At 47.6% G+C, this 23,539-nt stretch overlaps 1 protein-coding gene across 1 annotated transcript in view; it reads left to right on the top strand.

Annotated features, from left to right (window-relative positions):
- The first annotated feature begins 257 nt into the window (after positions 1–257).
- BICRA (BRD4 interacting chromatin remodeling complex associated protein) overlaps positions 258–23,539 on the top strand; it is a 39,035-nt gene continuing 15,753 nt past the window's right edge. The window contains 5 exon segments of the mRNA XM_026069687.1: positions 258–289; positions 18,016–18,061; positions 19,286–19,328; positions 19,996–20,061; positions 21,512–23,515. Of these exon segments, the coding sequence (XP_025925472.1) occupies positions 271–289; positions 18,016–18,061; positions 19,286–19,328; positions 19,996–20,061; positions 21,512–23,515 (2,178 nt within the window). The 5' untranslated portion in view covers positions 258–270.

The following is a 23,539-nucleotide window of genomic DNA, read 5'->3' on the forward strand; positions in this document are numbered from 1 at the left end:
AATTGGTGACTTCCTGGGTTTTGAAAGTGTGTATCTCTGAAAATATCTGGAATATATATTACAATCTTCAAGCACATAAAGCAGCACTGTAGCATTTTATATGTGCAGATATGTTGGTATGCTGTAACAGCATTAAAGAAACAAGCTGGTCTAAGAAAATTTGGTTAAGGATGTTCATCCTTAGATTTTGATGTATTCACAAACTGCTATAATCATGATTTTGATTTTTTTTTTTTTTTTAACAGAGGTAAAAGAACCAAAAGCATATGAATGTTAAGTACTGAGCAAGGTCAGTATGGGGAATAGATCCAGGGTTTCTAAGCTCTTATTGAGTGATCTGTTCACTGGATCACGTTGTCTCTTTTTGTCCTACTGTCAAGAATTCTAAACATACCGTGGTGGACAAATGGAGACTCATAGAAATCAGCTTTCCATCTTGACACTTGTGTTGTCAATGTGGAAAGGAAATAAAATAGTATGAGTAAGTGCCTTTTTTTTTTTTTTTTAAGACAGTATGGTGAAAGTTTAGAAGGAACTAGTTTCAGCTGCACACGTAATCATTAAGGATAGCTGTGTGTGTTTCTCAGTAGAGAATAGTCATAATGGTACATTGATAATAGCGGGCTGACACAAGTCGAGCTGTTTAAATTCTGTAGTTAATACTGGTGTTCTAATCAAGCTCCAGTCTGTAGGCTGCATTTTCACTACCTAAAATTCTTTTTGAGAATTAATATGGAATGAAGTTTCACTTCCTTCAGTAAACTCTTAGTAGCGCTGTAATATGTGGTGCCACAGAAAAGAAGTGGTTGCTGCTTACTATCAGGGAAAGTAATTCCACTGTGTGTGCAAGTAGTGCAGCAGGAAAGGACAAAATTTTCGATATGGAATTTCCTGATGTGACTGCTCTATCCAAAATATCTCAGGCATACTATCTGAATTTTTAGATGCAAATCAGCATTCTCTGTTAGTGGGTAACTATTGTTTTGGTTTGAAATAGTTGTCATTTAGTTCATGTTTAAGAATATTTTTGAGAAATAACATCTCTCCCGAAGGTCTAACGGTATTAATATTCTACAGTAATACGTGTTGTTGTGTTTCAGGGTGAGCAAAAGTTCTGTGGTTAACTTGTAAATCCCACGGGGTCCGTGTCCATTTCAGATGACTTGATCACTGATACAGAGGAAGCAAAAAAAAGCTTGAGCATAAGATTGAATACAGATTCCAGAACTTCTCTCAGCTGTAGGCTTTCAACTGCACAGTACTTCTCTTCTCGCAGAATGCTGCTAGGATTAAAGCTTGAAAGTGTTTTGAAGTTTTAAAGTCCTCTCTAACTGCTAAGTATGTGGACTTGTCATTTCCAGGGAAGGTGGCATTGTGTGCATTAGTGAAGGTTATTCCCTAAGGGGAATTTGGCAAAAAGGATGGGCGGGGAGGATAAATTTCAAAACTTTCAAAAAGTGAGAATGTGCRTTTATCTGTTTGTTGGTTTTATAATAAAAACAATTTTGTTTAAGTAGTCCTCCAGCTCTTCTGAAGCAGAATAACAAAGAATGCCTTGTGAGCCAAAAGCTGACACAGATAGCTAGAGGTGTCTCGGTGTAAAACGTGCCGACATGAAGCAGGAAGTACAGTGGCATGAGTCAGTGGTTGCTGTGAGAATGGAAGCCTTAATCCAGAGTCTCCTGAACTATGGGGCTGCGGTAGCCCACTTCATTTTAATGCTGCTTTTATAGTCACTTGCCTTTGGCAGTTTGAGTTTTCTGATGTAAAGGTATCTGTCACAAAGATCTATAGCACATATCTGTACAGTGTTTTGTTTTAAAGGTGTAAAATGTGACACTTAAATTATTAAAAGCCTGTTATGTTTACATTAGCAAATCGAATTTGCTAAGGCATTTGCTGTCTTGTATTTTGCACTTCCATGTCTGTCTTCATCTGAGTTTCAATGCTCTTTCTAAAGGATGATTGGTTAAACTTCAGTTTATATCTGAAGTATTCAGTCAGTATTATCCCAGCATCACAGATGGAGTTACTGAGGCACAAAGATAGCTCTTACTAATCTCCATAGTCCTACAGACCAACTTTTGTGAAAAGCACTACTTCGTTCTTTACGCTTTCCTGTTGCCCCTTTAACCACCGAAATTTTCTACTTTGAATTAAGCTCTGTTAAGATAGCAGAAATTGGAGGGGGGGAATATCACTTATTCCTCACCCCCCATACACAAAATATTACCGTAGATGCACACTATTATAATTTGTTAATTTGTTTTTCTAACTTATAGGTGAAAAAGATCACAAAATAAGTACACAGAAAAAATTCTCAAGCAGCAATTGTAAACTTCTGCAATAGGTGAGATTATAAGTTTGCTCAGTCCTGTGTGTATAATGATCAAATGATCCCTGCTCTCCAATTTTAAATATTTAATAGTGTTGAAATTGTGCTTAGAGCACTACAAATACAAAGAAAACCCAAAGAAACTTCATTTTAAGGCCTCAGTGCTACATTGAATTCTGTCTGACATGATGCTTGTCCCCAAGATGTTTTTTTAGTTGTTATTTTTCCATCTCCCCTTTCCATGCTATATTTCATTCCCTTTCTACTTATCTGCAAGCTGCAGCTCTCTCAAACAGAGTCTAGCATTGTTACAACAAACAGTGAAGCAGAGGGAATGCTTTTGATAAATTCTAATATTAATGTTCCRTTCAGTGCTGGGGTCCCAATTTGTTAGACAATTTTTTTCCCTCCAGCAAAAAAACTTGCAAAGATAAAACTTACTGTTCTGCAAAATGGATTTGTGTGGATGTGGTGGAGGATAGTGCTAGAAAATACATGGACTGTAGTTCTGCATGGATGGGGGAGAGGAGCTGCATCATTCATTAGTTTCTGTGTTTATATTCTCTCTACCATCAGACTTGTGGTCTGACTTGAACCTAATTCTCCTCTTAATGCGTGCGAATTTGACAGGCAAATGTCTACAGAGGCATTCGCCTGGTCCTGTCATTCTTAAAAGATTTGTTCTACTACATCATTTTGTACTTGGCATATTTTAACGAACCTGGTAACTGCTCTTAGAGCCTGCTGGCTGCTGGTGCGGTCCTGTTACAGCAGCCAGCTCCGGCTGTTGGCAGGTTTGGGAAGCTTTACTTCTTACAGGTTAGCGCCATCCGCAAACGCCGAAACTCGCTACGCAGAGCAGGAGATGACGCGATTGTTAAAGAAGGTGCAGAAACGGTTGAGCGTGTTCCCTCCACTGATATTAGGTGTCAGTGGCATGCATAATTTCCCAGTTAAAAAAACAATTCAGACTTAATGGCAGGACGTTCAGGACACCCATTTTATCATAGAAGAGTCTCATAGTCAAATATGCGCTAAAAAAAGAAATGTTTATGTGAAGAATCTTTTTTTGTTTAATGGAGAACATAATAGGCAACAATCTCAGCATTATGGGTGACATAATGGTTAGTTTTGGAGGGGGTTGGGGTTTCTTGTTCATTATAGGCACCACAGAAGGGGAAAGTTTTATTCCTGTTCTTTGGTTTTCCATGTATAAAAGCTGTATTCATCCTTACAAAATGCTCTGATACCTTAGTGATCTCATATCTGGCTTTCATAATTTAAAAATGAGGAGACTACATGGTCTCATATCAAATCTGCATTGTTAGGAATACTTTTACTCTACTTTTCATCTCAAATGATTTTAAAATACTTAAACTTGCATGGCTTCAAAATTCTTCTCATATAGGTAAGTATTTTTTGGTAGTAGAACCAAAGCAAAAATAAATGTAATGATACATAGCAAGTACGTGAGTCCCTGCCAGAGGCGGACGTGGAATGCAAGCCTTGCTGTTTTTGTCCCGGAATGGAGCACAAAAACATGCTTCCCAGAAGCGAGGAGTTTCTGAGGTTCTGACTCTCGGTTCCTCGCTGCAGACACTGGGCTGCAGAACTTCCCTTCCAAAGCGGTGAGGCATGAAACAAGCTCTTGCCTTCAGTTTTACTTCGTATTCCCTTTCTATTTTGATTGCTTGCAACTTTCTATATGCAGTTTCCTGTGAGAGTTTCCCTGTTAGAGGACCGATGTGTTTATAGATTGAGGGATTTGATGTTTTGAATGAAGCTAAATTAATCTGGGAGGTTACTGTGTGGCAAGTTTTTGCGTTGGGGCAGCAAACTGAATAATATAAATCCAGTTTTCAGCCTGCTTATTGCATTTCACTAATTATAAAACCTGTGGTATCCTAACACATCCTGGTTCCTGACTGAAATCCTTTGAAGCCCTCGGTACGTTTATTTTACGTAATTTGTTACAAAGCACATTTATTACAGTAATGCTTAGTAAACAAGTATATTCTGAAGCCTTTTTGGTGTTTAAAAAGGGGCAAGGTATAAACATGAGTCATCTCAATCACTGATCAGTCACTGGTTTTGTATTTTATCACGTTTGTTTCATATTTCATTCTATCTCAACAACAAAAAAGGTGCATGAAATCCAGCAAATGAAATGCATCTGTTAGCAAATCAGTATTATTTGTGTATTTTTATTTGTTTTAGACACACTTTATCAGCTGACATCCTAAAACAATATCTTGGTCTTTCTCTAGTATCTTCCCCATCCTTTGGTGAAGTTGCCGCTCGGAGTTCGTGACATCACATTCATTCCTATAGCAACAAGCTGCTGCACTCAAAACACTGCGTTATGATGATGCTAATGTTTAACTCTTCTAAAGCACTCGTGCCTGCTTAAGGCATTGATGTGTACAAATAAAAGTAAGTAGTCTTGTTGTGTTTGTGTGTGAGGGAGTCGAGGCTGGTGAAGTTGGCCTTCTCTGACGGTTGTCATTTGCAAGCTGGCACCTTTGCGCTTTCTCATGTGCTGCAGCTCAGGTTAGGGAGAAAGCTGTCGAAGGTGCCCGCGGCGCTGCTCCGGTGTCCTGGCGGATCTCCCTGGGACGCGCGCGCGTGGGCAGCAGGCCCCTGGCACGCCGAGTCCGCTGCTTCGTATTCTGAGCAGTGCTGTGTCACTGTTTCCTCCGATTTCCCTGTCGGTCTTTCTGTTTACTTTCTGTTTTATTTTACTTCTAGATTCATAGTCCCTTTTGATGCAGGGACCGTATTTTAGTTCTCGTTGGTAAAATGTGTCGCACGGGAAGACTTTTGGTCCTAGGACCAACAGCGGTAAACACAGTAAGTGATTTTTCCCAAGGTCACGTAGCAGGTCACTGAGGAAGCCTGGAATAAAACCCAGGTCTCTGGACTTCTTTAGTGCCTAATTACTGATCTTTCTTGCTCTGTGTTGTGGTCCGCAGATGTCAGGCACGCATCTCTGGTGCTGAGGGAGAATTAACCCTGTCGATTGAGGAAATCCTTTCTCTGGCTTGTAATATTCTGTCACTATTTTGCCGTTCAGACAAAAGAACATTCAGCTAAAAAGTAGTTTTCCTTTATATTGAAGACAGTTCTTTTTGTTTATCAAACATTTTCTCCTGTGTCCCATCAAACTTATAAAGTCTTACCATATATTGCTTGGGGTGTTTTCTCCCATGAACATGAGCTTTATTTAAAAAAAAAAAAAAGCCTATAAAAGGCTATCAAAATATTTGCTCAGATGCGCTATAAGAAACCAGTATAACTAGAAATATCTGTATCTTTACTTTTTTTTCCAAAAATATACCTACACACTGTACTGCTTCTTAAGAAGATTTGGAAATTACTGTTGTAATTTAAAGGTTCGGCTGGAAGGCTCTTACCTCAAAGAAACAAAACCAAGAAAACCTTCTACCCAGAACCAGCAGGATTAACCTCTGCTTCCTGAGCTGCCTTTAGCACCATTTGCAGACCATTATGTATAGGGCGTAAATACTTCCAGGCTGGAGAAAAGGTTCCCATTTAAATTGGAGCCGCGGTTCCACAGCGGTTTAAAGCAGCCAGAGTTGGCACTGCTGCGGCCTCGGCTTCCCTGCCTGTTAGCTGAGCTCAGTCGACCAGCAGAGACCCAGCCTAGGGGAAGAGAAGTCTCCTGGCAGAGGGAGCTGAACCGGCTCGCCGGGAGTTCGGGTGAACATCCCTGTCTCCCAGTGCCTGAGGGTTCGTGTCCCCCTCCCGTACCAGCACTTCCCTTCTGGTYGGTCGGTTCAAGGAGCCAAATTGACAGAAAAAGCCCTCTTGATCGATGTGTTTATGCTGGTTTGGTAGCTCCTTCGGTCAGCTCCGTAGGGTTGGTGCCGCTGCGGTGGTGCTGGCCAGCGTCAGCCCAAAGAGAAGGCAGGTCCCCAATTTCGGTTAGCTTATGCCACTGAGAAACTGCGGTGTTGGTGTCAGTGAGAATTCAAACCATTCGTTTCTTTTCATCTTCTTTTGAAGACAGCTTTTTTATTAATTTTTTTGGGGGGTGGGGGTCGTTGAGGGGGTTGTTTGCTTTTTTTTAAAGATTAAGGTAAGATGGAAAAAATGTCTCTAGGGGCAAAAAGTGTAAGCCTGGAAATTAAGTAACCTTGATTTTGATCCCAATATTGCTATTTTGCATCTAAAGTAGAGGACTTGATCTCTTCTGCTTCATTTCTGAGGTTTGTCAATTTGGCAAAATGCTTATGATCTTTGAAAGTCATTATAGAGGGACTAAGTATTTATTATTTTATATTACTATTTATGAAATGGAGAATTTCTTGTAGCAATTTAAAAGCTAGTGGTAGTTTCAGCATTGGGTTTCTTTTTTTCTTTTTCTTCCAAGCTGTTGATTTTCTAGTGATTCTGTTTGGCTTTTCACAAAATTACTGTTTCTGCTTAGTTCAGCTGCATCAATTGCTGAYGTCTGTTGTTGGCCATGAATAAATTTCCTAGATTAGACAGAGTTTAAATTGGCAGAGTGGATTTTTATGTGGATTCCCAAATTCAGATATTCTCAGATCAACATAACAATGATTTTTTGATGACTTTGTTCTGTTTACTATGCCCATATAAAGCCACCTCTCAGTACGATGCGTCTGAAGGTTTAAAACAACGGCCAGTTTTGTAGGTCGTGACAGCAACGCGTTGTCAGGACCGGGGGGGATGCGGCACCAGGAGCAGAACGCCGAAGGCTGTCGCGGTGCGAGTAGGACGCGGCGGCGGGGTTACGTGAGAAGCAAAGCCGGGACTGGGCCRGTGGGCCCGACCGCCGCTCGCAGACGGTGAAGCTGCTCTGGCAGAGGCACAGAAGGAGACGAGGCGAGAACGGCAGCAGCTCCTGTGCTCTTGTAGGAAATCCTTTCCCAGCATCTAGCCGTCCGGCTTGTCTTAAAGGTTCGTGCCGTGCTGCGCACTGAAGTTAATCCTGTAAGGGAATGGGTATCGTAAGCGCTTCCGCGTTCTCTGGGAGAGCTTCAGCAGTGCACAGAGCTCCTGGACCACTTTTATTTTTACCAGAGCACCCTCGGCTGCGCAGCGGGCCGGGAAGAGCTGGAATAAGGGTCTGGTGCTGCAGGAGCACGATGTAAACGGGGGGAAACACCCAAGTTTGCAAGGTCCTTAGCTAAGAAGTGTCGCACCTACCGCTTCGTCTTCCAAGGCTTGTTTGATAGTTCAGCAGCCCCTTGCTGCCTGCGTTGGCTTGTTCTTCCCATTCATTATTTGCTTTAATACGTAAAATGAAGTGGGGCAGGAAAGCCTGTCCTGTATGTTGTACAGTGGGGAGTTTTCTTGTCTCTCTGTAACTGATACAAACTACAGTGGTTGTTAGCTAGGCCAGAAACTCTTCCTACTTTTTTTTTTTTTTTTTTTTCCCTGGAATTTACTCTCTATGGCAGTGCTTCTGTTGAGGGAGTTTCCGGAATAAGATATTTATTATTACTTATTTTGTTTACTTTGTCACTGCGAGTCAGGTCTCGCTCCTGCTTAACCCGCATGAAAAAGCAGCGAGGAAAAGTCCTTCGCGAAGAAGTTCAGGAGTTAACTTGGTTGCTGCCCAGCTGGAATAACTGCTCTCTGTGCTAATTTCTGGGGAGAATTATTATTTCGTCTTCCATATTTGAATGACGACAGGTTCTCTCACACTGCCATGCAGTAAAAGCAGAACGGTGTTACAAAGGGTGTTGAAACAAAAACAAGAAGTTGCTTTGCAAATTAAGTATACTTAGACCTTTTGATTTGATCTCTCCAAGTGGAATAGAAGGAAAAGTGTGTGTGTGTATTTAAAAAGCGAAGGGGAGGGGTGCTGGTAATTAATCATACCCATTAGTATACCCCGGTTTGACAATGACAAGCTGAGTTGTCTCACCTGAAAATAACCTAATTATTCAACTCATTGAAATCAGAATAAGGATGCACTGCCAATTAAACAGCATTTCTGCTCATGACTCTTCCTGTGGGAAAGCAGCTTTGAAAGGAACTATTTGGCTCCGAGCTGCTGAGTTAGAGAGAGCCAGATTCCACTCACCATTAGTCATTATTGATGCTTTCCTCTTGAGCAATCGGAGGCTCGAACTCGCGGGCCTGGGGTAGCTTGGCTTTTGTGCAGCCACAGGTACAGTTAATTGCCTTCAAGAGCAGCGTTTGGCTTTTTTCTTCTTCTTTTCATTATCCGTGGGCCTGATTAATAATGTGGATGGCAAATCTAAGGACTGCRACGTAGTCGTGGAGCAGCTCCACCACCATTTTGTTGTTCCGGTAGTTTGAATGTAAATAAAAAGCCTTTAGAAAGCACCCGTTCGTAGAACGTCGTGGACCAAAAGGGCTTACGTTGCCTGCTCCCTCAAGAATCGGTGTTAACAAAGGAATAGTGGAAAAAACAGAATCAAATTCTTTCGCATCTTTTCATGTTGAATAGTTCCTCGCCATATGAATAGAAGTGTGGATTTACATGATGCAATTTTAATAAGTGTGGCAAAATCGACTTCTAAGGAATCAAATCCATTCATAATTTCCTTCAGTGCCTCCGTTTCAAACGTGCAGAATTGTTTTGTGATGCGAAGAAAAAAGACATGCCAGTTTATTCTACTGCTGCTCGGAGTCGCTCGTTTTTGTGAAACGCGGGTCTGTGTGAACCAGGTTATTTGCTTTGTCTGCCAAAGTTTTGAGCTGCTGGAGTGCATCCATGAGAAATTCGGCTGGGGGAGGGGAGTAATTGTTTTGCAAGGAGCCTCCCTTGTGTAGGAGTTCAGCATGCTCAAGAAAAGAGTTATCTAGTGGTTAAAAAGCAGGATTTTTTCAGACCTTCTGGCCTCCTTCTCTGGCTCTTCAAGTAAACTCCAAGAGACCCTGCAAAAGTCATTACCTTCCTGTGCCCCAGTTTGCTTACTGCTGTTGGACGTGATGTTTGTTTATAAAGCGCCCTGAGCTCCGAATAAAAAGATACTATGCGATTTTGAGTGAAGCTACTATATAAGGCAGAGTAATGCAGAAAAAATGCTTTGCCTTGTGTTAGATGGGGCTACTGAGACAACGCTTGTGATCTTGCTCTTCAAGAGGGATAGGAAACRCAACCGTAGACGACTAAGGGGAATGCCGCTAAATAGGCAGAGGTGCGGCGCGTGGTCCTGTGACCAAGGTGCCCGGCTGTAGGAGACCTTTGCGTTGACGAGGGAGTCTGTTGTGTTTTAAAAGCATGTCTTACTCCTAATGTCTGCTTTTTAATAAGCTGGAAAGAGCCAGAACAACTTCATTGCCAACAGACTTCACAGAACGTTTTAAAAAATCACGGTGACCGGAGCTCGTGTCAAATGTAATCCCAAAGGTTCTTGTTTAGCATACAGTGTCCCAGAAGTCTTAGATAATTAACATATGGCTTTTGTCAATTTGTGATGTTTTAATCTTTCTTCTCTTTTTTTAAAATTGGTTGACTGCATGTTTATGTGCATGACTTGGATCTGAAGGACGTTCCTATCTAGGATTCCATCAGGATTCAGGGCTGAGCCTCGCTTAAACAAAAGTCACTTTGCATGGTTTTCAGCTCTTTAAAAAAAAAAAAAAAAAAAAGTCATGCTAAAACAAAAAAATAAAAACATAAGCACAAGCCAAGCTTTTGCTCAAGTGTGAGTTAACTAATATCTACAGAAATCGAGAGCGGTGGGAAGGCGGCCGCGTTCCTGAGCGTGCAGCGCTCCGTGGGCCGCGAAGCCCCGGGCGGCCGTTGCGGTTTGTGTGGTGGCGTGGGTCGGGTCAGGTCGGAGGACTTCCATGGCCCTGGAGTCAGGAGCATCCTCTTGTCCCCGGCGCTTCCTCTTGAGGCCTTTGCAATAAGCCGTCGCTGTTAAGAGCACGTGAGCTGTAAYGCTGAAGCGGACAGATAGGTCCGTGCCTCGTCCGGTGTCCTGTCGGGTGGAAACGTGCAGAAATCAAATCAAAAGGTCTAAGTATACTTAATTTGCAAAGATGCAGGAAAAAAAACCCTCCTCCTCCTCCTGCAGTTGCTTATTTGTGTGTAATTAGGGAATAATTTTTATCCTGCTTTTTATCCTTCACTGCTCTCGGCAGCCTGCACCGCTTGGGAGCGAGGCGGCGGTTGCCCCGCGCGGAGGTGCCGGGCTCGGCGGGGAGGAGAGCTCCCGGCCCTCCGGGCTCCTYGTGAGCCGCGCGGAGGAGCCGCCGGCTGCTGTGCGGAGCCTCGCGCTCCCRGCCCGCCGGATGAGCGTGCCCCCTCTTCCAGCAGTCCCTCCCTGGGTTAGAAAGCAAGCGCCTGGGAACCGGTCCAAATATGTCACATTACAATGCAGGGGCCTTTCCGCGGCTGGAAGAGGTCTGCAGGCTCAGCCGCGCTGGCAGCCTCTCCTAGCAGAGGCTCCGTTTAAACCTGCAAAACGGCTCTTTTCCTGCAGGAGTTTTGCACCAGCTAATGCAACAAACTGTAAGCATCCCAAGGCTTTTTTCTTTTCTTTTTTTTGGTATGTATGTGCCTACACTCGGATTTTTCCGATGTAGCCACGTCCGGTATGAGTAGGATAGTCCCTAAGAGTTTCCTCGCGCGCTTCTCCCTCCCTTTTCCTGCGTCTRCTCCGCTGCTGACCGGCGTAGCTTTACCAGCTGAACGTGGAGGCCACCTGCCTAACAAACCCCGTTATCAGGGGTTTTTTTGATTTATGAAAAGCCAAAAGTGAAAGTTGATTTTTGACTGTTTCTGTTCAAAGCCGAATTCTCCTTCGGTGCTTGCTTCGCATTCTTTGAACCGCCGGCCGCACCTGCGCCAGCACCAGCGTTCCCAGCGCGTCGCAGGGCTCGGCCATGCCGGGGACCTTTGGGGAGAAAAGGGGTTAGAAAAAACACCCGGTCGCCACGATCGCCCTGCCGCGCTCTGCGTTCGAGGCATGTTTGCTCTCTGCCCTGTCACCTGGCGTTAAAGGTTATTAATTCACCTGTGAGCAAYAGCAGTTTTTATTTGAATGGTAGCTTCAGAAAAGTGTTGTCAAAAAGCGGTGGATTAGCCCAAATCCTGGATAGTTACAAGAAGAACGTACACAATTCACGTTGCTCTGGGACAGTACTTAAAGCTATCTGTGTGTTTGGCTTTTTTTTTTTTTAAAGCATTTGAGTTATTTAAAAGTTTTAATGAAATTAAGTTAATAGAAAATTAATGAAATAGAAATTTAACTCTCGCTTAAGAGCTGTGATTTGAACTTCTGGTCCCAGAACGATGCTAAACCATCAGCCGCAGCGATGGGAATCCGCTTACCGTGTGAGCGGCGGAGCTCAGACAGCATCGTGCAGCGTTTCTCCTACGCCCTTGCTGATCCTGGGGTCCGGAGGGGCTTTTGTAGGTGCGGAGGGACAAGCGCAGCTCTGCCGAGGCTGGCAGCCGCCGCGTCCCCCGCGTGACGGCGATTTGGCATCGCAGCTATCGTCTGCTCTGGCGGGGTAGGAGGAGCAGCGCCGCTCGGGAGACGCCGGGCGCTCGCCGGTGCCTCCCAGCGCCGCTGCGCGACGTGGTTCCGCCACGCTGGATTCTCCGATTCTCTCGATGTCTAGCAGAAACCACCGGTCTCGGTGGTGGGGCCAAAATGCCGTCGCGGTGCAGGATAACCAGGGGAAACGGCGATGGTCTGGCTGGGCTGGTAACTGTAAAAACTAGTGCAGAATATTACCCTGCTCTTATTCAATAGCATCTTGGGCTTGCTCTCTCTTACTGTAAATGCATACGTGCAGAACAGGCTAATGGCGTTAGACCTGTTTGCTGTGTGGTTTTGTCTACCTGACGCGGAGCACAATGCGCCAGTCGGGTGCTTTTGGGGTAAGAGTCGCCTTTTCCTTGCAAGTATGTCGAGTGCGATCTATAGTTGAAGCCTGTAGGCGCAGCTGCAGTGCATCCTTGCTTTAGAAATTGGTTCCAATTTCAGCCACCCGCGCTTAGTGAGATACCGATAATCAATATAATTAAGTGGACGATTGTTCTCCTTTATTCCAAGGGAAAGGTAAAACTGGAAAATGCTCTTAAACCACAAATAAATGTGGTCCTGCCTTTAATTCCTCTAGCCGTGAAATGCGGGTTTTCTAGGATAGCAGAGAGGTTTCAAGACCTACAAATTGCAGTTGCTTCAGAATTAGTCAATTCGCACTTCTGTTTTCAGGCTTTGTAGCAGAGGGTGTTTCTGTCCTTCCCTCTTTCTGGATTCCCTGTGCGCGATTCCCTGGTCCGCTTTTAGTGTGTAGAAATCACAATAACAATAAGGCATCTCTGAATTCCTAACTTCTCATCACAAGGGGTTTTTTTTTAATGCAAAGAAAGTGAAGTCTGTAGTGATGAACCRATTTATTCCGTGGCGTTCCTTACTGCGTTTCGATTGCAAATGAATAAATACGGCCAATAAAGCTGTCCTGTTTTTATTTGGCATTTTGGGGGGTTGTTTTCAGTTGTTTGTAAATGAGCCCTTCGGAAATAACGTGCATGTGCGCACATGGTGGTTCGGACCCTTTAGCCTTGACAGGTTGCTGAGAATAGAAGCTACAAAAATGAGAGGGAATTTCTCTCTTCTAGTGACTCTTAAGTACTTCTGGTCTCCGGATCAGGTCAGTCCCAAGGATTGTTTGGAGGGAGGGAGAAGATCATAGCACGTTTCTCAGCTGTGATGTGCCCCTGCCGGGTTGTTTTGGGGGATCTTTATGCCAAACGCGAAGAACTTGATTTCACTGCGCCTTGGGCGGTCCTGTTGTGGAAAAGATGAAGCTTGTACCCAAGTCTTATTACGAATTATGCAAAACTGCAGGCGATAAGCAGGAGTCTGGCGCGGAAGGGAGACTCTGCCCTTCCAGCGCTCGGCTGTTGCTGGCTGCCCGCGCAGTAACGCGGTCGCCCAGCCGGAGCCACGGGCTCGATCCCGCGCAGCGTTCCTCGAGCACGGTAAAGCCTCCCTGCTTTGCAGAGGGGAACCGGGGTCGCGCGGGAGCCAGACCTTTTCCAGAGACGGGTTCGTACCTGTCAGCTTAGCTACAGCAAGCCCCGTCGCACGAAGCCTCCTTTCCACGCGCGGGTGGTTCAATGGGTCTTGCCCGCGCCGTTACCGACGCTCAGCGCGTCGAACGTGCGTTCCGCTCCCTCCCCGGCGAGCAGGGAGGGAGGACGAGGCGAGCGAGCGCTGCGTCTAACGGGCAGTAGTGACACCTCCTGTGCGCAGCGGTTCTTGCATCTCGCCCGTAATGTGGCAGCACCTGTGAATCTTGCCCTTTGCAGCTCGGGAATTTCTCGCGCGTCTGGGTTTTAGCCGCCTTTCGGTGCAGCAGCCCTTCGCTGGCGCGCTCGGCGGAAAGGTGCCGCCTCGTCCCYTCCCGGCGAGGAGCTGGGGGGATGCAAAGCCTTCGCGCGGACCCTTTCTGCTGTGCTGCTTATGAGGGAAAACTTGGGACCGGTCGCTAGCAAAGTCTCTGCTGGGTGATGAATATGCTTTAAAATCTAATGTTAAAATTAATGTATGGGGGGGAGGGAGAGTTGCCTTCTAGGTCTATTAAATGTTGATGCTCTGAAATGTCAGCAAAACCCACCTGAACGACAGACTTCTCTGCTGCAGTGACTTTGGTGCTATTTTCGTGTTCGTTCTTAGTACCTGAAGTTTCCGGGCAAAAATATAGAGAAACCGGGACTGTAGCTGGTCACAGATACGGGAGTGCTAAGGAGAGAGGTCGCACGTATCCTGCCCTCCTCCATAGCATCTTCTCCTGGGTTCTTTTACAAAACGTACCGTGTGTTGGGATTGCCTGCGGAGCGCGTCACCGTGAGCAGTGAACCCGGATTAGCTGTTCACCCCTAAAAACTGCTGCCTTCCCCATCCGCAGATTGCAGTAGCGGCAGCTGAGGGGTGTTTATCTCCTGGCCTGCTTTTAATAAAAACAATTAAAAATAATAATAATAATTTTTAAAAAGAGCACCTGCAATAGCCATTAACTTCAGTGGRATTTGTGGGTGCTCAGTACCTTTGCAAAGGAGCTAAGCTCCCCCCCCCAATACCAAAATGAAAAACCGCAAGGCCAAACCTCTTAATCCTTTTATCCACGTGTCTGCAAATTCCCTTTTCAAGGCAAACCGAACCGTGGTGCCCCTTAAGTGGAGTTTACGGTGCGTCAAGCAACTTATTTAATCAGGGCGCAAGCAATTACTTGGTTTTATTGCAGCGTTAGCGTGGATAAATAACGTGGTTGTTTAAAGGGGCCGGCCTGGGCTGCGGGGCATCGCGTCGTCTCCGTACGACCTACGGAAGCAACCGTGGCCGCGAGCCTAGCGGCATCCAGCCCAAATTCCAGCATTGCTCCGTGTCGGAGCGTTTGCACTAACATCTCTCTGTGGGTGGCTGTGGCCTCGCTGCCTCTATTTTTAGAAACTTTTGGATAAGCGGAAAAACTGTGGTCCGTGGCCATTCTGGCCAGTTTTTCCATAACATTTTTCCGTAATGTAATTCCATGCTAAACTTGCGTTGTGGTGTCTTCAGTTGGCTGCCCGGTGCTTTTTGCTTCCTTGCAAGGCTGCAGCGTGCTGTCGCATCCCTCCCCGGAGCGGCGGGATGCTTGGAGCAGGTGAGGCCGTTTCTGTGCAAACCATGTAAATCCGCTTTTAAAAGCACGCTAGGACCCCTTGGAGGTTGTAAGGAACTATGGGAATTTAAACCGGCCATGCCCAGCCTGAACCTTTACCCACCTGTAACACGGAGACGTTGCTCGGAGCAAGGCCCACGGTAGTCACGGTGTTTGCTGCACTGGGGCTTCGCTAAAAATAAACTCTTTAGAGCAATAAACTGAAGGGGGAAGACGAGCGGCACGCCGGAATTGGAAGCATCGAGGGGCAGAGGCTGGAGGATGTTTTCCCTTGCTCCGAGGCCCCGCTTGGGGCAAACGAGCTGATTCCCCCTGCCGATTTTGCGYGGGGGTGCTGGGCATCTCGCTGGGGAGTTTGATGCCTCTGTGCCTTTAAGCTCTGCGCAGACCACGGCTGCAGCGCAGACCCGCACCCAGGAGAGGGGGAAACGCCAAAAAACCCCCACCGTCTTCCAGACCCAGCCGTAAAAAGGGCTTTGCTAAGAGGTGGCTTGATGCCGGGCTGGGATTTTCTTGCAGTAACCTCCCAGTTTCACCTTCTGAAGCAAAACGCTCCAAAGTACGATTTGCCAGGGACTATGTCGAGGCTTTATGATAAATTAGTATGTACACATGTACGGTGCAACATATATTTTTTTAAATATTAGGTATTCCAAAAGTAAGCCTTTAGGTAACTGGATCTAATTTAAATCGTCTCCTGGTGCTTCTGTTGTGGCAAACAGCCGCTCGGTCGAAGCAGCGCTGAAAAGTAGCGCGCCTGCTGGACGGTTTCTCCTCGGTGGGTTTAAGACAGGTCGAAAAACCTTCTCACGCCCCTCAGCCTGCTAGGGAGTGCCCAGGCCGGCGTAGCGGTATCTGCCTCCTGCTCCCGAGAACGAAACCTAACACCAAGTTAGGGAAACGGCGATGGAAACCCATCCTGGATCTGTCCGGAGAGAAACCGGAGTAGCGGTATTTTTGATATCCAGCTGATAGGAAGGTTTGTTACTTGAAGGAAACAATCTGGGCGCTATCGGAGGCAGGTGTTTCTTAAACCCACGTTTGTTTGGGACCTTCACAGGCTGAAAGAGCCCTGATGCTGTTTATGCTTTCTCTTCGCTCGCCAGTTTTGTCTGTAGAAGATGAGATTTTTCTTTTAATTTTCTTTATCCTTTTTGAAAGATCCGAGTTTAGTGTGAAAACATATCGGAAAGGGATAGTACGGTGTCACCTGGCCGAAACCACAGTTGTTCGGGGAGGGCTGGAGGGTGTCTCCGTCCATGGACGGGAGACTGGGTGACTTGCTGGTGGTGGCAGGCCGGCAGGCTTCCGCGCTAGATCCACCCCGATCCAGAGCAGCAACGTTTTCCTCCCGTGAGCAGAAGTTCCCATCTGCGCGGGCACTGCCGGCTGCCGAGGAGGGTCGGCAGCGGGATTTACGTGTCGGAACCTGGGCTAGCAAAGGGGCTTCCTTCTCCCCAATTCATCTAGCTGATCTGCCCTCAGCGCCCAAGAGGTGAGTTACGTTTCCCGAAGCCGGGAAGTGTTTCTTGTTGCCAGTTTCTTCACCTTCTCCATGACTTTCCCAAACACTAGGAAACTACTGTGATAGTACTCGCTCTTTTCTGCCTGGGATCTGGCTCTCGGACTGAGGTAGCCTCAGAGTTGATCTTCAAACCGTTCTGTCTCGCAAAGGTCTCTGGTTGCGCGACTGTCACCTGTGCTGAAGGGGTTGAAAATGAATATTTGGTTGAAGTGATTATTGCTCTCAATAAATAGTATTAAGCCGATGGCAGGTGCACGGTCCGTAGTGTTAAAACAGAGAAACAGCCTCAGGTTTCCCAGGGAGGGTTTACTGTGGACGAGTGAGCGTCCCAGCAGAAAGGTCGAGTCTCTGCAGCGCCGTGTTCTCAACACGTTCAACACAAAACATGTATCTGAACGCTAATGCCCCCTTAGGGCATCAACCTTATTCCAACCCTTAAAGGTCGTAGACCATCACCTTGAAACCTCATTTTGTTTCTTTTTGTTTTACCCAGCTCGAACCTCTGTAGACGTGATGCTACACTTCGCATCCAGTAGAGTAGGTGGCTCCCTTGGCTACTATATCCAGCTATTTAAGTTTTTTATTTGAAATAGGGAGCCTCCTGTAGCCGAGGAGCATGGTGCTTTGCTTCTGGTTGAAACGATTACGGTTTGCAGTTGTCGCAGCTTCTTTAGGGCTGACTTCCCTGGAGTCGTTGCGGGTTCAAAGATTGCCTCGCGCAGTTCTCGTCGTTTGCTGCGGAGCTTCGTTTCTGTCCAGAAAGCAGCATGCCGTTCCGTGACGCCCTCTCGTCCCTCGTTCCCCCGGAGGGATGAACGTGGGGAAGAACAGAAGCAGATGCCCTTTCGTTCCTGGGCTTACCGTTGACTGAGAGCTCCGAGTTTCCCTTCCTAGCTACTGGCCCCGCAGCCTGTCCTGCTGCCTGGGATTGTTCCTTCCCATGGGCAAGGCTCGTCTTTGAAGTCTGTGAGGTTTCGGTTAGCTCCGTCTTTCAGCTTGTTGAGAGCCCTCTGAACGGCAGCTCTTCCCTCCAGCACATCGTCCGCCCCCTCATCTCCCCTCAGGCTGCAGCGGCCGCAGAACCACAACCGTCAGGCGGTGCTAAATGCCGGTTCTGCCTTAGCAAGGAGGCTCTTCTGCAGGAACAGACAACTTCAGGAGCCGACGGCCTGGCGATCGTAATGAGCCCCAATACACAGCCACGAAAACAAGAACTGGGCTGTGACTGTGCTTGCATTTGTGCTCCGAGGGGCTGAAGCCTAAAGGACCTTCGGCACCTAAGCAAAAGCGTTAACGAACCAAGGTTATTTGACAGTCATGAGCAAGATGAAATGTGGTGTGTGCATATAGGTAGGGCTGTGTGGGAAGGAGAAGCCTTTTGAAATGCAAAGTGCTGTGTTTGGGATGCGAGGGAACAAGGAGCGATGCGTGAGCATGATACGAGCTGAGCCGTGTGACAGTTCTGCCTTCCTACCAGTAACGTGGTCTCTCTCTCCTCTCTTTTCAGTTGACATGGATGATGAAGATGGCCGGTGCTTGCTAGATGTAATTTGGTAAGTAGTGCCACATCATGAACACGAAGCCGTGGTAATTTGTCACCTTTTATGCTATTTTTGAGGGAGGCATTGCAGTAGGAAGGGAATTTCTGCTGCAGTCGATTTGTAGGCGATCTCAATCCGTCACCTCGATTTCTCCTGTGTGGGGGCTTGGTGTCCCAGAACTTCTCTGCGAGAACCTGTCAGCATCCTAAAGTCCCTCCGAAAGGTCTCCTCTGCCGCTGCTGGATTTGCACAGGCGCCTTCTTGCTCTTCTGTTTCCTTAGCTGCCTTTTCTCCTGGGCACGAACGTCTCGTCCTGGCATGGATGCCCAAGGACCCGGGTGGCTTTTCCTCCCGGGGCACCTGCGAGCCGCTTTTGGCTTCGCTTGCCCCCTCGCCTTTCCCCCCAACGGGCCAGCTCCATGTTGGTAGACCCAAAAAGGTTGGCGCACGACATGGTTGGACTGAATTTTGTACTGAGCCACAAATGAGGCTGGCTTGCAAGAGCTTGTAAACTTCTGAAACTTAGAAACCTGCTGTTATCCTCCTGGGGTGAAATTCAGGGGGTTTGGGAGGTGCTTTGGTTGAGTAGCTGCTACTGAGAGCATTTTACCCAGCTGCTGCTTATATGAGAAAATACTGTTGCCAGTGATTTGGTAATTAGGGCTCTGCAGCAATAACAGGGGAAGGGGAATCAGAAAGTGTTAGTGACCCAGGAGAAGAAGGAAAAAAAACTTGCCATCTTCAAATGCCTGTGTTATATCCATGCTAAAGCATGTCCATGACAGTATAAACCAGTGCACGTCATTAATTCCTACACTTCAAATCTCTCATCCAATTTTTAATGTTTTTTTTTCTAAATACACGTGTGATAGCAGACCTGATGGTTTTTACTCGGAGCGGGTCCGCCCTGCGTTCGCCCGTGGTGGCAGCGGTGACCGCGCGGCCTGACGGCTCCCGGCGCGCGCTGGCGCCCGGAACCGCACCGCGTCCCRCTGCGGTGCTCTGCGCACCACGGCGTTCTGCAAGGACTGGTTGCGACCGGAGTGCTTTTAACTGGTCGTGCTCCCCGCTGTTGCGCACTGAGGAGCAACTGCGATGTCGCAGATGCTGCCAGCGGTCGGAAYGCGAGAGGAGTCGAAGTGATGTTAATGCATTAATTAGAAACATGTATTTTGCTCCAGATTCAAAGTGGGTCATGTGTTCTTTCCTTAAATAGTTTCATGTGTTGTTTTGCAGTGATCCTCAGGCCTTGAATGATTTTTTACATGGATCTGAAAAGGTGAGCAATGACTTGTTTTTATTAACTAAAAACTTTATTTTAAAAAAAGAGTTTAAATGCTAATGAACTTTTAAAGAAAGAAAAACCTAACTTCACAATCACCCTTAGATCTTAGGACTCTTTAATGAGAGCAACGAACAGGATTGTGCAGGGGGTGATAGGCGCTTTTCATCTCCCAGCGCCTGCGCTAGAAGCTGCGCGGTGCAGAACGGCACGAGGTCGACAGGGCTTTGCTACGACGCAGGGAATCGCTTGCAGAGAGCCACTTGCGAGGTGGAACGGCAAATTAGTGCAATTATAACCCCTTATCAGCCGGCGGCGGTTTGGTGCCCTACGCAAAACACGTTGGGCATCTTTCTGCTAGGCAGCTGCCTGCTTAAAATATGCCGCTGGCGTCTGGGTAAAGGAGTCAACTACGACACGGCCGTGTAGAACAAGCCCTCCTTTTCTGAGCCAGGTTTTGGGACACTTTTAGATGAGATTTGATGCCTGCTGGCAGGAGACGGTGCATGGGAGGGGAGCTTGCCCTGCYGCTGCCCATGCGCCGCGTGCGCTCTCCGTTAGAGATCGTCCGCTTCCAGTGGCTGCCAGTCAGCACTGAATTCATTTTTTATTTTTTTTAAATACTATATTTWAAGAAAGTAAAATAAAATCTTTTTAATTACAGATTGACAGTGATGATCTCCTGGACAACACAGGAGATGCAGCCAGTGCCTTTTTTGAAGGTGCTGGGGTATGTATTTTTTTTAATTTATACTTGGGGAATGCTAGTTTAGAAACCTTTCCCTCTTTTTTTTTTGTTTTTTGTTTTTGTTTCGCAGGCTTGTTTTTCATCTGTTTTCCAGGTTCAGTAAATAGACAGGATGCAGGGTTTATTCCCCAAGATTTATAGAGAAATAGCTCCAACACGTACCCTGCATTTCAGGGGAGAAAAGTTGATTTCATGTGCGCATAGAAAGTCGGTTTTCTACTTTCAACTTGGGAAAAGCTTTGAGGATAGAAAATAAGGTGAAAAAGAAGCAAAARGTATAATAGTACAAAATGATTTGGAAGAATGTTAGTGCTTAAAACAGTTTGAGAAAACATGTCTTGTCACCTTCCCCTTAGTTCGTTCTTAGAATTGAAGGAGGATTATCCAGTTTCCTTGCAGGCCTCTAGTGCAGTGAAGYTGAAATAAGTGGAAATAGATTGTAAAAATCCTCTTTTTTTTTCCCCCCAAGGACATGGGTTATTCTGTCACTTTTTTTGTGTTTGCAGTTACATCGTAATAAAAGTCTTAATTTTTTTTCCCCATTCCTGTTCACATTGCACTTTATTTTTACAGAGAATTTCAGTGAAACTCCTGATGCTTTACCGTACTTGTTGGAAAGCCGAGAAACTTTTAGAAAAGTTGAGCTTTAGTTCTACTCRGATCTACTAGAAAATTGGAACAAACGATTTAAAATCAATGTTTTACCAAACTTTACCTTATAGAGCCAGCGATGTCTGACGTTAGACTGCGTATGGCTTTTTCTGTCATTTTTTGTGGTCCTTACCAACGCCGCCTTCGCTGTCTGCTAGATGCTTCCCGCTGGCTCGAGGGCAGCCAGCGCCTTGCGGGCGGCGGGAGCGGGTGCCCGAGCCGGGTTAACGGCTGTTTGAGCATCTGGTGCAAGAAAAGGTGGCGGGGGGGTTGTTGGGTTTCGAAGTTTGTTTCAGCACATGCAATTTCCGCTTCTGGTTCAAGCAGCAGCTTAATTTTAGTCTTCGGTTAATTCAGTAAGAAAGGCAAGAAATATTTTGTGAGCTCTGTTGTCTGTTTATATCCAAGGGCGTTATAGGGCTTAAAGCAAAGGAGCTGCGCATCTGCTCYTTTGGAGGCTCTTAACCAGCCCTGCCGTTGGCTTGCTTTGTAACTTAAAGCAAGTCACTTTGTGCATCTCGCACGCTCCGAAACAATGCCGTGCATTTATTTGGGATCTTACAGGGACACCAAAATGCTTCGCCTATTTACTAAATTAAAGGTACAGGCTGTAGAATGGATCGTTCACCTCGTTAGTTCTGCGGCGGCTCACAAAAGCCGTTTYGCGGTAACAGTCCCAGTAAGGATACAGAGCAGTTGAGAGAGATTTAAAATCCTCTTTCGTGTCTTTGAATTCAACGCTTCCTTCTTTTTCTTCTTCCCTCTGACCTTAAATCTTTAGCTGCACGTGCAAGAGTCCTCTGGCAATCATCTGAACACTGAACAGAACCAGCCCACAACAAGCGTGGACCTAGACTTTTTAGAAGATGACATCCTGGGGTCGCCGTCCAGCAGCGGGGCAAACCTTCCGAACTCGGACCAGCCCTGCGACATCCTCCAGCAGAGCCTGCAAGAGGCGAACATCACGGAGCAGACGCTGGAGGCTGAGGCCGAGCTGGACCTGGGGTCCTTCCAGCTTCCCACGCTTCAGCCGGTGGTGCAGACGGCCTCCGATGGCACCCCGCAGATTTTCTCCAGTGGCGCTGACTTAATCGGGCTGCAGCAACCTGCAGTCCTGACGCATCAAGCGCTGGTGCAGCAGTCGGTAGGAGCAGATGTTGTCAATAAGGCCATCAGCGTTCAGCCTTTTCTCCAGCAGGTCGGCTTAGGGAATGTCACCATCCAGCCAATTTCCAACCTTCAGGGCTTGCCCAATGGAAGCCCAAGTGGGACTTTGGGAATCGGGCCAATTCAGGTGGTTGGGCAGCAAGTGATGGCCATTAACCAGTCAGCACAGCAGATCATTGCGAAACAAGTTCAGCCCTCCCAGGTGGCCACCATGCCTGTAGGCAGCTACATCACCCAGACAGCACCTGAGCAGCAGCAGGTCACCCTTGCGTCAACCGGGGTTTCTCCGCAGAACGCTGGTCTTGTCATCCAAAAAAATCTGCCGGCGGTGGCCACTACGACGCTGAACGGAAACTCGATGTTTGGCAGCGTGTCTGGTACCCAAGGTTCCCAGCCTCTCACYGTCACTTCCAACCTAAGCAGCCCCTTAGTGCAGGCCCAAAACGTGATCATCCATAGGACGCCCACGCCAATTCAACCCAAGCCTGCAGGGGTCCTCCAGCAGAAACTCTACCAGATCACCCCCAAGCCCTTCGGTTCCAACAACACCACCTTGACCATCCAGAACGAAGCTGCCCTGCAACAGCAGAAGGCCCAGCAGAACCTGACTTTCATGGCAGGTAAACCAGGACAGAACGTCGTGCTGTCGGGCTTCCCCCAAGGGCTTCCCGCCAACATGTTCAAGCAGCCTCCGCCGCAGCAGCAAGCCCTCAACAAGCCCATGAGCGTGCACTTGCTGAACCAAGGCAGCAGTATCGTCATCCCAGCGCAACACGTTCCTCAGGCCATGCTACAGGGTCAAAACCAGTTCCTCCTTCCCGGGCAGATCGCGGGCGCCTCCGCTGTTCAGATACCCCAGCAGCTCTCGGCCCTGCAGGCCAACATGGGAGGGCAGATCTTGACCACCTCGCACCCTAGCGGGCAAGCCCATATCATAACCAGCCAAGGGCCCGGCGGACAGCTGATAACCAACCAAGCCTTGCCGGCCCAAATCCTCACCAACCAGAACATAGCCAGCCAGCTGAACCTGGGGCAGGTGCTCACCTCGCAGAACGCCCACGGCACCGCTCACATCCTCTCCGCCCCCATCCAGCTGCAGCCCGGGCAGGTGGGCCAGCCGGCTCTGTTCCAGATGCCCGTTTCTCTCGCCGGCAGCTTGACCACCCAGAGCCAACCCTCGGTGGCCGCCTCGCTGGCCGGCGGCGCCATCAACCAGACGGGGCAGACGGTTATCCAAGGCGTGACGCTGCCGAACCAGGTGGCTATGCTGAACGCGGCGGAGAACCTCAACCAGGCCGTCAGCATCCAGGCGTCTGCCACCACCAGCAGCCAGAGTCCGGGTCTCATTCAGCCGCAGCCCGCTTCCGGCACCAGCCTGCTGCCYGCCGGCGAGCAGTCCTCCATCCTGACCGTCCAGGCTGCCTCGCAGCCGCCCGCCCCGCTGCAGCTCAACGTGCAGCCGCCGCCGCCACCGCCGCCCGCGCAGCAGCCGGCGCCCTTGCCYGCCACCTCGCAGCCCAGCCCCAGCTTGGCCTCCAGCCCCGAGAAGATCATCTTGGGCCAGGCGGCCGCGGGGACCGTCATCAACCAAGACTCCATGCAGATGTTTCTGCAACAGGCAAGTGAAAGCTCTCTCGGGGGG

This window comes from Apteryx rowi, unplaced genomic scaffold (genome assembly GCF_003343035.1).
Source record: "Apteryx rowi isolate R43461 unplaced genomic scaffold, aptRow1 scaffold_1061, whole genome shotgun sequence".
NCBI lineage: Eukaryota > Metazoa > Chordata > Aves > Apterygiformes > Apterygidae > Apteryx > Apteryx rowi.